We start from the raw sequence: 16,618 nt of genomic DNA on the forward strand, positions 1-16,618 counted from the left end.
CGGTACCACTAGTCACTAGTAAATAATATTAATCACAAATTAGAATAACATCAGAATGTAATGATACTGGTTGTTTTAGAGACATAAGGTAACGGTTAGTATCATCATAAAAACAACCTGCAAGGAAAAGTCTGTCCAGTTTTCCAGTTGTTCCAACAGGGACACAGACCTTCATGCGGACAAACAAAAGCATAAAAAAAATCACACAGGAACCAGCCCTATCTTACATGCACAAGCACAGACACACATCTAAGTAGTATCACTCCTTTAAGCTGTGTCAGTGCTTTGTAATATTTGTGGAACTAGCAAGCCAATATTTTTAACCTACTGAATGAAAGACATGATCCCACCACACAAATAATGTGAGTTGCAGATATTTTTTTTCTGTTTGTTTGAAATTAGATTTTTTGTTTATAAGTTGACATTAGCTCAGTGTAGGAGCTCGCAGATGGAGGTGTTCCAGACATCTACAAGAGGTCAGAGAGGAAAAAGGCACATGGCATTTCATATAGATTTATGGTAGATTTAAATGCAGCCAGTAGGCCACTTTCATGACAGCACATTTTGAACTTATAAAACAGATCAAACCATGTGAGTTCAGTTGAGCTTAAATGTGTCAACAATTGATGAAACCAGGATATGACGATGTGTTATACAAATATTTTTGCATTATTTCACACAAGGATTTAATGTGTTTATCTGTACACACCGGTGTTACTGTCAACAGGTAAGTAAGAAGAAAAAGTGGAAGAGAAGTTTCAAAGGTGTTGGACCCACTAGAGTGGGGGTTTGTCAGTTTACAACATGAGTACTTATCTTAACCCCATTAAACTTTCACGTGAGGTTTGCAAACGAAGGATTGGTTTGTTAGTTCGAAGTCATCATGTTATCGTGGCTACTCCTTTTAACCTGAGCGAGGTCTGAGGCATGAAAACACAGAACTTACCTGGCTACTGAGAAATTCTCACATAATCAAGGCTGAACTCCCTTTCACTAAACACCTGTTTATGTTGAATTATTTAATTTAGGACATTTAAAGGAGCTGGTCCACTTCAATATCATAGGTTTCTTTTTAGATATTTTCCATCTTATTAGAGCCGTGCTCTGTTTGAAGGTAGGTCACTTTCTTCAGATTGCCCACAGATTAAGGTGTAATTTGGAGCTGTATGAAGGAACTAGTCTGTGTGGGTCCACCAAGGGATTTGAAACACTGCGCTGAGTAGAAATAAAATTCACAGATCACTGATTTTGTACATTTACATGTTTGCATTTGAATGTGCACTTGCATTACTGCTTTTCGTATGTACATGAGACTTTGCATTTTGCAGCTGTGCACTGATGTTTATGTGTATATTGGTGTTAGACCAGTGTTCAGAGACTCATACCTGCAACCTTTAAATGTGCAACAGCTTGACTATTGAACTGGCAAATTTGACATAATGTGGTCCTAAAAATACAGTGGGTTTCACTCAGCTTTTACAACTGATTAGCACTTCTGAGTGAGGTTATTAGATTCAAACAAGAATAAGTTGGATCTTTAAAGGTCTTAGGGCCTGTGTCCATAACTGCTTTTTTGTGCTAGCAGTACCCAAGACCTTGCTGTCAGGGTACTTCTTACAGACATTTACTGTTGTTAGGTTGTGAAAGTTGGTTTCTGTCTCTCTTCTGTATCCATGAAGTCTTTTGAAATAGCTGTGAGTTTAATTTTTTAGTTATTTAATTAAATATTACCAAGAAAACAATTCATAGGAGCCCTGTCCTAATATTAGCAGGAAAGTTTTAGACTTAAAAATTGTTTCCTTAAAAAGATGAGTCAGATTATTTTCTCCTCCACCATCATTGTTTACAAAGGTGATCTCAAAGGTCCCGTCCTGCCTTGATTCTGATTGGTTGGTGAGTATAATGACACAAAAGTTGGACTTTTTCAGCTTAGAGAGCTCAAAATGCTGGACTACACTGGTTTTGTATTGAAAGTGAGCACTGCCAGCACTTAAAAAAATACCGTTATGGACTCAGGCCTGTTATTTAGTGAATCAGTGCACTGGTCTGATGCTAATGTACATCCTGTAAACGCCCTCCTTGTTTTCATGAATGACTTTAACGCTGTGACGTTTCCCATCAGGATGGCTCAGGCTCGCTGAAGAGGAGCGGCTCCTTCAGCAAACTGCGAGCGTCGATCCGCCGTAGCAGCGAGAAACTCGTCCGCAAGTTGAAAGGCGGTGGCCCCAGAGACAGCGAGCCCAAAAACCCCGGGTAACTATAGCAACAGACACCTGAACGCCCCCCCACCCTACAGGTGACTCTCACTTTATGCACTGGAGGCCCGGAGGAACGAGCCGGCCCTCCAAACCTCAGCTCGGCGGTTGGTGCACTAACCAAAAACAAAAGAAGGGATTGGCTCTGCTTTTCTGGTGGTGATGAGGTGAAACTCTGAAGCTGTTTGCACATGAAATGATGGCGGGAGCTTTTACTCAAACAAACACATTTATCCAAATTTTCCATCTCATTGGCTCACATTTCTGATCTCACACTGCTGTACGATGTTCAACTTTCCTATCAGCTAGTCTGGTTTTCAGAGTTTTAGGGCCACTAGAGGAAACTGAGAAGAAATGTCTGCATATAGTATTATTTTTCAGAACAAGGAAAAGAGAGAGTTATAACATCCTGATGAAAAAAACTTTTGGAAGAAAGTTGTTAGACTTTGAAGAACATAGAAGTCACCTTTGCTATGTGACAGATATGTCAATAAGATAAAGATAACGTTATGATTATGTGAGTGAATATGCTTCTGTACATACTTATTTTTTCACTGTTTGGTAATAAAACCAGTTGTTACATTTTGACAAAAACTTCAATACATTTTACATCAGATTATCTGAGAATAAAGTGACAATTTTTATGAAGAACTGAATAAAATGTTGGGAAGGAAGATGTGTTAATTAAAAAAAAACACTTGAAGAAAAAGTAGTTCTCTGATTGGTATTAGGGTTATTAAGAAGTTAAAAAGTGTTTTAAAGAGGGGGCAAAGGCCATTTAAGGAAAAAATGCTATTTATGGGAACAAAGAGCATTGGTTTAAGTAAAAATAAATGAAAGTTGTTTTTTTACCAATTTGATACTTTCAGAAAAAAATACTGTTTAAATTTTTAAAAATGACAAAATAGAGAAAAGTCATCATTTTTCAAAGAAAAATACTTTAAGCTGTATTTTAGTGCAGATTCAAAAAGTACAAAAAGTGTTTTGAAAAATATCTCTGCGATTTCATCACGGCTATGGTTTTATAGGAAGAGCAACACTTAAATGAACAGTGTGTTTTAAGTCATGTTGACTTTATTAGACTAATAATAGTGCCTTAAATATGTATGTTGTAAAAAGAAACAAAACAGATTTCTACTTTTGGAGAAAAAAATCAAAAATAAAATCACATTAAGGCTGTTATTATTGTGCAGTGCACTCTGGGAAGCGCCTCCAGATGATTGCATTGTTCCCTTTTCCTCTGCAGTGTAGTCATTGAAGTCTTTTTGATTTTAACCTGTGTGCAGTTTTGTTAGAGAGGACAATATTTGCTGATATTTTTAGAAATTAATTTAAGCCAATACAGATATTTAAATCAAGTTCAGAAAACTTCAGTCCTTAAAATACATGATTTAAAGTTTGGGAAATAAACAAATTGAAAATAAAAGATTTCAGTCCTTAAAACACACTTTAAAGTGTAAAGAATGAGGATGACTGAATAAAGTCTTCAGCTGATCTAGATCTGTTGGTCCACCCTAAACTCCTCTAACCATTTGTCCATATGGCCAATAACTACAGCTGATATAGGCAGATATTTCTAGCCAGAATATCAGCAGAAATTTTCCTATCTGCCAGTATCATACTGATGATGTGGGAAGAAGATCAATGAAGCCAGTGGACATCTCTACCTGGAGTTCACTGCACAACAATGGCAGCCTACATTTCTATCTATTTCTCAGTTTTTCTCCAAATGTAAAAATCTACTTTGTCCTTATCTTCATCTCTAAAGTGTGTTTTACGGACTGCAGTTTTATGACTGATCTCCATTCATATATCCGTGTCAGCTATAATAAATTTATAAATATCGATGTACTTGAAAATCAGCAAAAATCCAGTCTCATGCATCCTTAAGGAAAGACGCTGATGTGGTTTTAATAAGATTAATAGGTGGTCATGAACAGTGTTCCCTTGAAAGATTTAAGACCTGCTGGTTTGTTCTGCAAATAAAAAAGTAGCACACAGATCAAAGCCTTCTTTTATTCTGCTTACATTATGAATTTAATCTGAAAATGTTCCAAGATTTCTCCAACTTTTCATCTTTCAGTGGTCTTCATGCATCATTTTAAAGACCTTTTTAGATAGCCGTGATGAAACAGAAACCCAGAGGTGATTCTACCTGTGCAGTAAACAGTGTGTGAGCAGAAATGTGTCACTGAGATGGAAAATGCTGCAGTTCTTTCACTCTCGTGCTGTGATGGGTGATGTGCAGTGAATTATCTGCAGTCAAACTAAACTAATGTCTGCTTTTGAAATGCCTTTATGCTTGTTACGCCTGTGGAGCTCATTTACTGCTCTGGTTCAAACCACTAATAGTTACATATTTATTGCATTTTGTGGCTTTTGGACTATTTATTTCAAATGTTTTGAAATATAGTTCACTTTTACTTGGCTGTGGATTTTATTATTTTCTTTGAGAATTTTATTCTGGATAAAATGAACGTGTCTGCATGGCTGTTTGTGTTTAGAATTTAATGCTGTGATGAATTTTTATTTATGAATAAATTTTTTCATTTGAATGTCGACTTGCATGCCTCGTCTGTGTGCTCACTGGTTTCTTTTTTCTTTTCTATGCTGCTCTCTTCTTTGGCCCCTCAAGATGATGCACATGATGACACCATCATCATCATCATCATGAGCGAATGACTGGCTGACAGTGAAGTTAAATCACTGCAAGAATGTCCATTTTAACAAGTTATTAGAAGACCTGCTGGTGTACAAAAGTTCAACATGTAAAATTCGAGATATTCTGCTTCATTTAATGGACAGCACTTCATGAAAGAGGCTGTGATTTCTAGAGAAAATGTTGAAATTTTCTTTGGAAAAAAAGCCAGAGCAGGAATTGTTTCAGAATCTGGCACAATGTTTAATAAAAAATTATCATTGAGACTGTTGGGAGGAAAATGTGGTACTGGTTAAGACAAGCTGCATCAGAATATAAGTTAGTTTGTATTTGATTTTTTTTTTCTTGTGTCCATTTCATTGCATAGATGCTGAAAAGATGGGGAGACTGCTCCCCCTGCAGGTTTCAAATATGAGCTCACAGTTTACTACAGATTAACAAAGAGAACTTGAGAAAAGCATTGCATACTTTATATTTTTACCATTTAGTCAAGTCGAAGCTTTTCAGGTGCTTTGCATGCTTTAAAAAATTGAACTAACAAATATTAAAATATATGAGTGCAAAATATACAGAGGTTGCATGTCACAGTTGGAATTTAATAAGTTCAATGTTAAACATATTTGACAGTGCAATTACAGAAATTGCTAGGATTTCTTCCTGAATAATTACCCATCATTCTGGGAATAAATTAATTTGCACATTTCAAAAAATAAGAGAAAAAAATCCTTTCAAGTAAAGATAAGTGTTCATTAGTCATTTTGTCTTCCTGCACTCTGAGGTAGAGCTGATCCTCCTGCATAGTGGTGACTGTTAGAATGGACATTTTTCTGCAGCGTTGCCTCAATATCAAGTCAAAGTTTTGCCCAGGCATGATTCTTGGTGTTTGCATGGATGTTACTGACACTTAAATAACAACTTACACTACTCAACATTTATCTATGAAAAAGGTTGTTACATATTTCTTTGGTTAGATTGTTGGTACCACTTTCTGAGATGGTTTTGTAAAAGTTAAACTAACTGGTAAACAAATAGTTAAAAGTAGGGATGTAACAATACCGAAGCTATAAAATTTAAACTTGATACAAATGTGCACAACTGAAATCAATTTAACAAAAAACATATATATTGCAATACTTAGTTTTTACCAGCAGGGGGTGCTATCTGCATTTGTCTTGTTTAGTTCATCATGAGTAGGTAGAGATGAGGACTTACTACTAAATAAAACCTGGTTTATGCTTCTTGTGTTGAGCCTATGCCATAGCAGTCTATGCTATTGTAAGCATCACATACTTGTGCATCGCTGTGGTTAGGTTCTTTGCAGATGATGATAGATAAATGCTACCAAAAAGGTGATGAAACTATGTCAAGCGTTCAAAGCCCAAAAAAAGCCTTTCTTAATTCTTTAACTATTTTTGTGTCCCATATGTTATGAATTATTCAGAGATTTTTTTAAGTTTAAAAAACTCACAGAGAAACAGCAGCAGGCAGTAATTAAAAAAAAAAGCTTGGACAAGTGGTGTCACACAATACTTATATAGGGTCCATTTCCACAAAGTGGTCCAGTTTACAGTTTTTTTCATGGTTTTGCACATTAAACTCTGATCTTACTCGTGTTTTCTCAGCTCCAGCCTCTCTTGTTGGGATGGGTGATCGCTTTTAGAGATCTGGATCATTTTTGCTCAGCTCAGTAGAGCTGTTTGATCGGCTCCCAGCTCTTTACTTGGTCACAGTTTGGCTTTTTTAAATGTGCATTGAATAACGACAAAAGGTGGAGGAAAGGAAACTGGCACTCAAATAGGAGCTAGCTACCACTTCTAACATAAATGAGCCGTTTTCGTAGCACAGGCTTGTCTGTGAAAGGCTCGTCTTTACTTAGTCACTTATCCCACAAGGTTTCAATAAAAAAAACATGCTTGTGACAAATGTGGATTTTTTTATTTATTTAAGGGACTAAGCTAGCCTCAGCTCAATACAAGACTCTTGTCTACCTTCATCCGGCTACAGGACTCACTGTAGAGTACGATCAACATGCCGGTAAACATTACCAGGGACTGAAAGTCACTGGTGCTGATCAGCAGATCAGTCAGAGCTTGTGATCTGCATTGCTTTGATGCATAGTTAAATTTTTGAAAAGATGCACACTTCAAGGCAGAGGCATAAATCAGGTTTAAGGGACAAGTGCATGATGTTTTGCATGTTTAGTTTCCAGTAATTTAAATTGTTTGTTAATTGTTTTAATTTCATGTCTCTGTAAAAATTTGATAAGGATGAAAAACAGCCTGGAACAAAATGTAGCATGAACCCAGTATTGTGACAGGCTCGAGTCTGTGGTTACATCCCTTCTTAAAAGCAATAGAAAAGTTTTAAATGAAGCCAAAAGGTGATCAAATCTACAACTTAAGACTATTTTAAGTCTTTGTAAATTACAAATAAATGGTTAAGTTTGTAATAATAGCACAAGTATTCATAAATAATTTTTATTCCTAGAAAGCAAAGAGCAATGAAGACAAAGTCAAAAATGAACAATAAATTCAGAAAGTGGTACCAGAAAGTTGCTGAATTTCTTTGACAGAATGGGAGAAAGTTTAATTATGAAGAGTTTTTTTTGTTGGACTAACCTTTGTGTGAAAATATCACCAGTGTTTTTAACCTCCCACCGTTTCCATTGAGCTAATATCCTCACACCTGACTCTCCACCCCCCCTCACCCCCACCACCACCTCCTCCCCCTTGCATGTCACATTGGGTGCAGCATGAAGCGAGCCAGCTCTCTGGGGGTTCTTAACGTGGCGGACAAGGCTGCCAGTGACCACTACCAAGTAAGGAGACTGAGTATGAGGAACTGGAGTGTCTGCAGAGGGTCTGTTTGACTTTAACCCTGCTGGTGTTACTGCTGGTGGTTTAATAAAGTTCAACCACACCAAAAAAAAAAAAACACCCCCAGTCCTTCTGTTAAAAGACAAGTACCCAGTAAAGTATATGGGACACATACAATAACATTATAATGTTCTCTGCTCATGCTTTTAAAGAGCATTCTTTAACTGTAGCAGTTAGGAAACCATTTCAAACATGATTTTTGGCCAAAATAAAGTTTTAAACTGTTTTATCATCTATGAATTACCATTTTTTGTTTTTCTGCAAAAATGCAAACTGCTCTCAGACTGGGCTTTTCAAATATGAGGCAAACATGTAGAAAACTATCTGCTATGAAAACATGAAAAATAGACATTTCTATGATTATCTTTGATTATTTTTATGTGTCAGGTTCTTTGTAAGGGATATAATTGGCTCCTATTTTTCAGTGAATTTCTTTTATATGCATCGTTAAATGCAGAAAAAGGCAGATATGCATGAAAAATAACTAAAATAACCAGTATTGTGTTAAATGCAATAAAAAAGCTGTATAAATTGGCTTAAGTTCTGTGTTCAGCTGATTAAATCAGGTACTTGTTATTTTTATCTGACTTAAAAATATAAATGTATTCTCTAATAAAGTGCCTTTAGAGCTACATATTTGTTCTTAATATAAAAATGAAGTTAATTCTGATTGTTATATTGAGAGTGTCCTTTAATTTGTAAAAATTTGGCCCTATGGAAGTTAGAAAATACATTAATAAGGCTCTTTTAGTCATCAATCCCTATTGTAGATCAAAAAGTTACCAACAGATTGAGCAATAATTTAAAATGCCTTTATTAGGGCATCTGTTTTTGCTCCCTTTCTGATACTGTAGAAACATGCAAAATGAAAAAAAAATCAAGGGTCTGAATAAAAGGCTTTTACCAAGTAAATAAACATAAAACAATCTTATATTCATTCATGTGATTAAACACCTGTTTAGACAGGCCTGCTTATAAATACTGTGTCATTTGACCAAGTTTGTTCTGCTAAATGCTACTTGGCTTAATGTTACACTCTGCACCTTTAATATTAAAACATTCTTGGCTGATTGCTCAGGAGTTCGGACATTTAGAGCAAAAACACTGTTTACCACCTACCCAGTTTACCAAGCGGGTTGAAAACAAACACCCCAAATCTTTCCTGCAGATATTGTTTGATTTGTTCTTTTCTTTCATACCATTTATTGTCACAATAATCTTGGTTAAAAGGCCTTCTGTTTATTTGTATTGGTGCCAATTTTCAGTGTTTTCCTTATTAGATTTAACACAAACCGGTTCGTGCTGAATAACAGCATCAGTGTGACTCACTCACTAACTTCACACCATCTTAATGCTGACTAATCAACACACAATCACCAGCAGAGATTCTAATACATGTTGTATGACTGTCATTAAGTTCATATCATCTTCCATACATTCTGTAGGCAATAACACACAACAGAAGTTCACTACTATTAAAGTTTCCTTCAGAATAGATTTATAATTTCTAATGATAACAGACGTTGATGAAAAGCATTTGTAATGTCTAAAGACAGTTCAGGTTTATTTAAATTAATAGATAACAGCCTATTGACTGCTTCCATAATTATACCAGGTTAGCAGAGTATTTCCAGTGAATAATTCTTGTTTTGGTGTATGTAATGGTGAGCTTCAGCCATTTAGAAGTAGTTTATGGTAAATATAATGAACAACTGGATTAACTGTTAGCTGTACCTATATTAAAACATTTTTTACTTTTGCAAGCTGTCAGTTCTGGTCAACAAAATAGGATTAAGGGTTTTTTTGTTTGTTTTTTTAATAAAGAAAATACTATTAAATGTTAATTTTATGGAGATAGCTGTGTGAAAGTTGTTCAACAAGTTAATGACGCAGTTTTGAGACCTTAGCAAAAATGACGACCTAGCTAGCTAGCTATCTAAGCTTGACTTTGTGAAAGTCTAGCTGACTTTCTCAAGCTTCCTGACGACTTCTATCCAAAAAAAAGCAGTTATCTTGTAGGTAGACTATGTAATAAAGTACTGCTATCTACATTTAAATTAAAGTCAACATTGCGAGTTTTTCTTTAAATCTTCTAGTTTGACCTTTTTCTCTGCTTCCTGACTGTTAGCTTAACTCTCTAACCACTTTGCTAGCTTCCTGCTGATGGAGGATATAAGTGTATGAATTCGATTTTCATAGCAAATTTTTAAGATTTACCTTTGATTTTTTAGTCGCTTTTTGACAGTAAAGATAGTTCTGGTTAGCAAAAGCAACTTTATTTATAAAGCACGTTTGAATAACCTACAGGTAAGCAGAAACTTCTTCACTGTGATGGTGAAAGTAGGCTACAACAATGTGCACCGTTGTTTCTAATCATGAATTGCTTTTAGTTAGCACATCATAGAACATATTCACAACTTGAATAAGATATTAAAAGTAAATTTCCATACAGAAAACTTAATTCAGTGACAAGCAGTTTGTACAAGAATACTGTAGAGTGAATTATGAAGGTAACAGAATTAATAAGTTTAATAAAGTCAAGTCCCAGTAAAGGTCACTATGTAGGGTTCTCAGAGTTGGTTATGCTATTTTAAAATCTGATAGCCTCAAAGGCCATCTTAATTATTGTGTAACCCAAGATATTACGCAAAACTTGATTTTTAGACCTAAAGATTCTGTATAAATCCATTTTCTCTGGTTTACTTTAAAAATTTCTTATCCCTGAATCCAATAAAAATTGTCTGAGCCACATACTCAAAGAGGCCTCAACTTCAAGATGTAGTCATAGGCTCATCAGAGAGGAAGTATAACATGACTTTTTATGATTTAGATGTCATCTTGAATGTAGATAAGGGGAAAAGATTGAATAAAGTTGCTATTAAGTAGATTTTGGTTATCAAAAAGTACCATTCCTCAGTCCTTAAAAAGCCCCAAATGTCTTCATATCAAGTCATACCATGAGATAAGTTGAACTTTAACTAGGTTCGTGTTAGAATATTACGATGCGGTGATTTTGGGTTATGATGCTCCTTGAGTTGATTTCTGTCAGATTTGGGTTTCTCCCGTAGTTATCTGGCTTTGTTATCTTACCTGAAAAGAGATGTTTTGTAAATGTATTTACTTCCTATGATTGCTTTTAGCTAGATGAGGAAGGGTCTCATTTATTAGTCTTTGCCTGTTGCCTCCAAATTACTTAAACCACCTCTGAACCTTAGCATACAATCTGACAGCATATAGAATCAATATTTTGTCTAAAATATTACAGATTGTATCAACGTATTCTGAAGAGACATTTTATAAGCATAACCTGCAACTCCATAGAAATATTTCCCAATTACATCTTTCACTTTTCTACATTTTTTCAGCTGAAAATCAATCCTTGGCTTGGTTTTAGACTTCACCTTTCAGTTCTTTATCTAACTCCTCTCTGATTCTCCTCAGGAACGAAATAATCGTCTGAGAAAGAGTCGTGACCTGAGTGCCAGCCACACCGACTTGGCGCATTGAAGGTTTTTATCGGACCCTGGCTCCTGGATGGAGGGACTTCATGAGAAAAGGCCTCCTGTCCACAAACTTCAGACCCTTCTCACTGTAAACTTCTCTGTGTGAAAGCTTTTTATCTAATTATTCTTCAGCGTACATCCACCGAGGTCTCACTGTACAGGTATCTTTGCACTTTTTGAAGGTTTGTGCTCATAGAGGGGAATTGGAGATGTTTATCTGAATCCATACATATCGAGGAACAAGAAGAATATATGAACATACAGTAGCCTGCTGTATGTTTGAGTGTGTAAATCTCATACTTGTATATCTTTTATTTTGTATGTGCTTGTACTGTATGAATGACTGTCTCTTTAAATATTTAATGCTGTACTATTGCTTAAATGAAGGCAAAAGCAGAGTGGAGCTCCAGTTTTATAACATTTTTAATGCAGATTGGCCGATATTTTTTACTTATTACTTGCAGTTCAGGCATCATTCTTGTCTATAAGTCATGTAACCTTAAATTAAGATTTCTTATCTTGACATACTAGGTGTATATGGTTTAAATTAGTTTAATAAGGTAATTTAACTTGAAATAAGGCACACTGATTTCCCAATATTTGAGTTTTTCTGTGTAAAATAACAAGCCTGCTCTGCTTCTTATATGTTTAAACTACCATCTCTGCTGAAAACGTGTCCAGTGATGACGTCTCATCGTAGGCCGACCCGGACAGTAGCTTAGCTCTGCGTTCTCCCTGCAGGTTTCCAATGGAAGTACAGAAAAGATGCACACATTTTGTCAGGCAGGATAAATAACAGTTGATGTACTTTATGGTTTGATATGTTGCAGCCTAATAATCAGGATTAAATGTTAACTTTATATGGCAAAATCATTGGAAACCTGTTGAAAGGACGTGCACCAGAATCTCTAAAATGCTCCGTCCTGCGTTGGTTGAAGATTTTGCTTTTAATGTTTGGAGTTTTATGTTTACATTTGGTAAATGCTGACTTATTGTTTCCGTCCTTTTTGCTGCTCTCTTTGTGTCTTTCTGTATAAAGCCTTGATAATAGCGGCACTGTGTTTATATGAATACTGAGGCTGACAAATAATGGAGCAGGACTTTGACATTTTGGCACATGAAGGCTGAGAGGCACACTCAGGTTTGAGGCTTTTAGTTTCTCACACTGACTGCACCGCAAACACCACTCCACACTCTAAACGTAGAACTGTTGCAGCGTGTTTCTGCTTAGGATGTTAGTTTTTACACTTTATTGTGTGGGTTCTAGTGAAGTAAATCAACCAAAAAGTGCAGATTAATATAGTTTAGAGGCAGTTATTTTCATGCAACAGTAACTCCTGAGAGTTTAATGCAAATATAAAATGTATTTTTCTTTTGCAGCAAAAGGGAGTGCTTCTCCTAGAAATAGTTTAGAGGTAGAGTTTGACAATAATGTAAATATTTATTTTGTAAACCCAGAGTTTTGTTTTAACTGGAACAATTTTACTGATCTTAGAGTTAAACTGGATGTAATTTTTGGAATAAAAATATGTCCACATAACAGCAACTCAAAAAAGACTACAAACTAAATTTTGGTGTAAATACTGAAACATCAGTTATAAAAACGAGGAATGCACTGACACTAGTATCAGCATCAGGGCTGATACCAGGCTTAAATCCTTGTACTCTTACTCATCGGGCATTGATGATTTTTTTCAGAATGAATTTAGCTTCCTATCATTTGAGCAGGTATGCAAAGTTGGAACCATGTTTGTAATGAGGGGATATTTTTACATAAATGAGGACGATAAAACTACAGCAGACTGTTTAACTGGAGGAGGAAAATCAAATGAAAATAAAACTTTCAAAATAAACATCAGAGCTGTAATGGTATTATTACATATTCATATTTATACTCTGTGTTTGTGCACACTGATACACTTGCTCTTTTCTTTGGTCTGGAAAACATTAGAGGTATCAGTGCTTCTCAATAAAGGAAGTTCTTCATTTTCAAACAACAGCGTTCTTTGTTTATAAAAAATCTTTGAATTTATAAAAATCAGACCAAATGTTCCAACATATAAGATTTGTTTTCAGCTTCCTTTTAGGATAAAGTTTACATGCAATAATGCTTTTTAAAACATTAAATATAAATAACTCTTACTGCTGCGCCAGTAATCACTCTTTAAAGATGAACACTATCGGTGCAGGTCAGGGCCAGAATCACTGAAAAATATTTGTGTCTGCCTGTGGTGATCTATAAAACTTTCCATCATATTGATTAAATTTCTACATAAACACTCACTGATCTCTTTCAAAGTTATTTTAATCCTTTTTCTCCTCCATTCTGATGCTCAGTTTGAGCTTAAGTCATGAATTAGTTGCTGCCATGTGATTGGCTGATCAGGTACTTGCATTTATGTCCAGATGAACATACACTATAGTTGATAGGGTGGTCTGTGAGTGTACATGTATACACACAAACACGTAACTTTTATGTCATGAATTAAAAAAAAAAACAAATAAGCCTGAATCTTGCATTTTAAGTATTGTCTAATAAAGACAGATGCAAGGCCGTCAATAAGGAGGGGTTAAAGGGGAGAGCTTTCTGGGGCCCGGCCAAATGGGGGGCCCAAAAAGGTAAGAAAAATCCTGGTCTATTATAAAGTTAAGATGTGATAACCATGCTTTATATTTAGCTGGAAAAGTAAAACTTACCAAAGCAACAGAAAATGATTTTATTCATTTTAGTCGAAAGTACAGTATATCCATTACTTTACATTACTTTAAAACAGATTTTCCTTTTTTGGTAATGTTAACAATGTAGGTGGCACACTGGACTAAACCACTGGGAAAGACCTTATAGCTAAGACATGATGTGCACAAACGTAAAGATGTCTGAAAATAAAATAGGAGGAACTGAGACAACTTGAAGATAAAATAATTAAATAACTGCAAAAATGGGTTGAAGTAGTATACATGGGTTAAAATGGCAAAAATGTTGCAAAAATGGACAGATAAAGCAGGAAAAAAGGGGTCAAAAAGTCTCTGAAGTGGGTTGAGTGCGGTGAAAATGTTGCAAAAATGGCCAGATAAAATAGCAAAAGGGGGTTAAAGGGGCATAAATATTGCAAAAATGACTGGATAAAATAGAGAAAGGGGTTTAAGAGTGGCAGAAAGGGGAAAAAGCATAAAATTTGTTAAAGAGTGGCAAAAGGGTTGCAATAACAGTCAGATAAATTTGTGGTAAGGGATTAAAGAATAGCAAAAATTGGAGGAAAGTTTAAAAAATGGGTTAACAGGGGCAAAGAATGGATCAAGAGTGGCAAAATGTTGCACCAATGGCCAGATAAAGTCATGAGGAGGGGTTACAGAGTGGAAAAAAAATGTCAAAATGGATTAAAAGTAGCAAAACGGGACAAAAGTACCAAAAATTAGCCAAGAGTGGCAAAAAAAAAACATCACAAAAAATGGCCGCATAAAGTAGTGAAAATACAGTGGGGAAAAGGGACAAACAGTGGCACGAATTAACAAACGTGACATCAGAACTCAATAATAGCTTCACACACTCTGCTCCAAAGTGAAGTAACAGTTAGCCAAGATGCTAGCACCAGTGCTACTGATCCGACACACATGCATTGATATTATCAATAAAATAAATCATAACTGGGGAGGGCCAATGCTCTGGGCTTATCAGGGGTTCAGCCAATAACGTGGGCAGGCCTTCACAGATGTAAACAGTTCAATTTCATTCAATTTCTTATTGAGGAAAAGTGCTTCATATACCAGGCAAGTGAAACAAATAATTTCTTCAGATTACACATACTTTACATCCAAACAGGGCAGGTGAGTGGTGCATTCACTGCAGTATGTACGTTTTGTCTTGCAGAAGTTTCCCTCCTCCCACAGTCATGATCTTGATAAAACATTTGTGAAACTGATTTAAAAACCAAAACTGAATTGGATGTATGAGGGCTCCATCCCAAAACATTTTACTGATTTTATTTTTTTCTATCACTTCTATCATCATTTAACTTGAATTTCCCATCTGTGCCTGCAGCCATTTAGACAAAGTCATTGTGAGGTTGTCTTTTTTATGTAATAGAGTTGTGTTGGTTCCTTTTTGGTGACTGTTGATCAGTCTGCTGGTCAATCTGCTTTGAGCTTTTGGAAACTGTTTCCTTTTACTGTCAGAGACTCCACCAAGTACCGAGGCACATAACTCAGTATTATCTGAGGCTGTATGGAGATAAGATAGGCGACTTTTTGTACCACATTAAAAGACATTTATGCAACAGGAAACAAAGTCATTGTTATTCATGAAAGGATTTTATATGGAGGCAAATCAGTTTGAACATTATTTAAATATTTAGAGGCTTTTAGTGGTGTAGTAGCAACGCTCACAACCTCAGTTTGAGGAGAGCTTTCAGAAATGTTCAATCAGTGCCTACAGTTGCTAGATTACAAAACTTAATTTCAGCTCCTGCTGATTAAACTAATATCAGAAGTCCTGTCCCTCTTTTATCTTCAGTGGTCAATGAAGAGAAGTGGCACTGAAGTATTGGAAAGTACGAGTATTTGCAACATATTTTACCTGGCTTTATTTAGATTCAACCAGACAAGGCAAATTATACTTTTAAAAATAGACTTATCTGTTGCATTCAGTTTTTCATCTTTTATTAACTTAACTGTTGTATTATGGAAACACTGATAAAGATTTAAGAAATGGGCCTTTTTTTGCTTCCATAAATGACAAGGTTTTTTTCTGATAAATTTATTTTCCCAAAGTGTAAACAATAAATTAATCAGTTGTAAAACATTCAAACCTACTTTAGTGTGTTTAAAGTCTTTTATTTCTGTGTGTATTTAGGTCTTCATGCTGTGCTGTACTTATCTAACTACATTCTTGTGCATTGTTGAGGCCTTCTGAACATTGTTGCCTGACTTATTACTAAAGCTGCTCATACCGTTCGCTGTTCTCTAATGCAGATTATGACGGGGAAGGAAATCCTGATATCACTCAATATAAAACTCTATTTTTGTAATGATTTTAATGACATGAATGTAAATTATTGATGTTCTAAGGAAAAGTTCTAGTTGACGCTTTATCTTATAACAGCAGTAACATTTATCGCAATCTTTCCTTTTCTTGCTTTTTAAAATTTTTACTTTTTGTTTTTTGGGTGTGGTGTGGAATGGAGTGGTGATGTGGAAGTATTAATATAGTTTAGTTTAAAAAAAAGGTTTTATGTAATTCATTTTCTCACTTTAAGCTTATCTAATCTTGTTAACAATCCAGCATTAGACAGTTTAGCCTTAAATATTTACAGCAGAGAAATATGGTTA

The 16,618-nt window shown here is 35.4% G+C and overlaps 1 protein-coding gene across 5 annotated transcripts in view; it reads left to right on the forward strand.

Annotated features, from left to right (window-relative positions):
• The window catches only part of klc1a (kinesin light chain 1a), a 71,179-nt gene extending 58,331 nt beyond the window's left edge, over positions 1 to 12,848 (forward strand). For 4 of the 5 annotated variants that reach the window (XM_041812428.1, XM_041812430.1, XM_041812429.1 and 1 more), the window contains exons 14-16: positions 2,123 to 2,253; positions 7,666 to 7,732; positions 11,232 to 12,848. In XM_041812428.1, the coding sequence (XP_041668362.1) occupies positions 2,123 to 2,253; positions 7,666 to 7,732; positions 11,232 to 11,297 (264 nt within the window). In that variant the 3' untranslated portion in view covers positions 11,298 to 12,848. The remainder of the gene's footprint in view (positions 1 to 2,122; positions 2,254 to 7,665; positions 7,733 to 11,231) is intronic. The other variant, XM_041812432.1, reaches the window with a different exon arrangement.
• The last annotated feature ends 3,770 nt before the right edge of the window (positions 12,849 to 16,618 follow it).

Source organism: Cheilinus undulatus, linkage group 18, assembly GCF_018320785.1.
Source record: "Cheilinus undulatus linkage group 18, ASM1832078v1, whole genome shotgun sequence".
In the NCBI taxonomy this organism is placed as follows: Eukaryota; Metazoa; Chordata; class Actinopteri; order Labriformes; family Labridae; genus Cheilinus; species Cheilinus undulatus.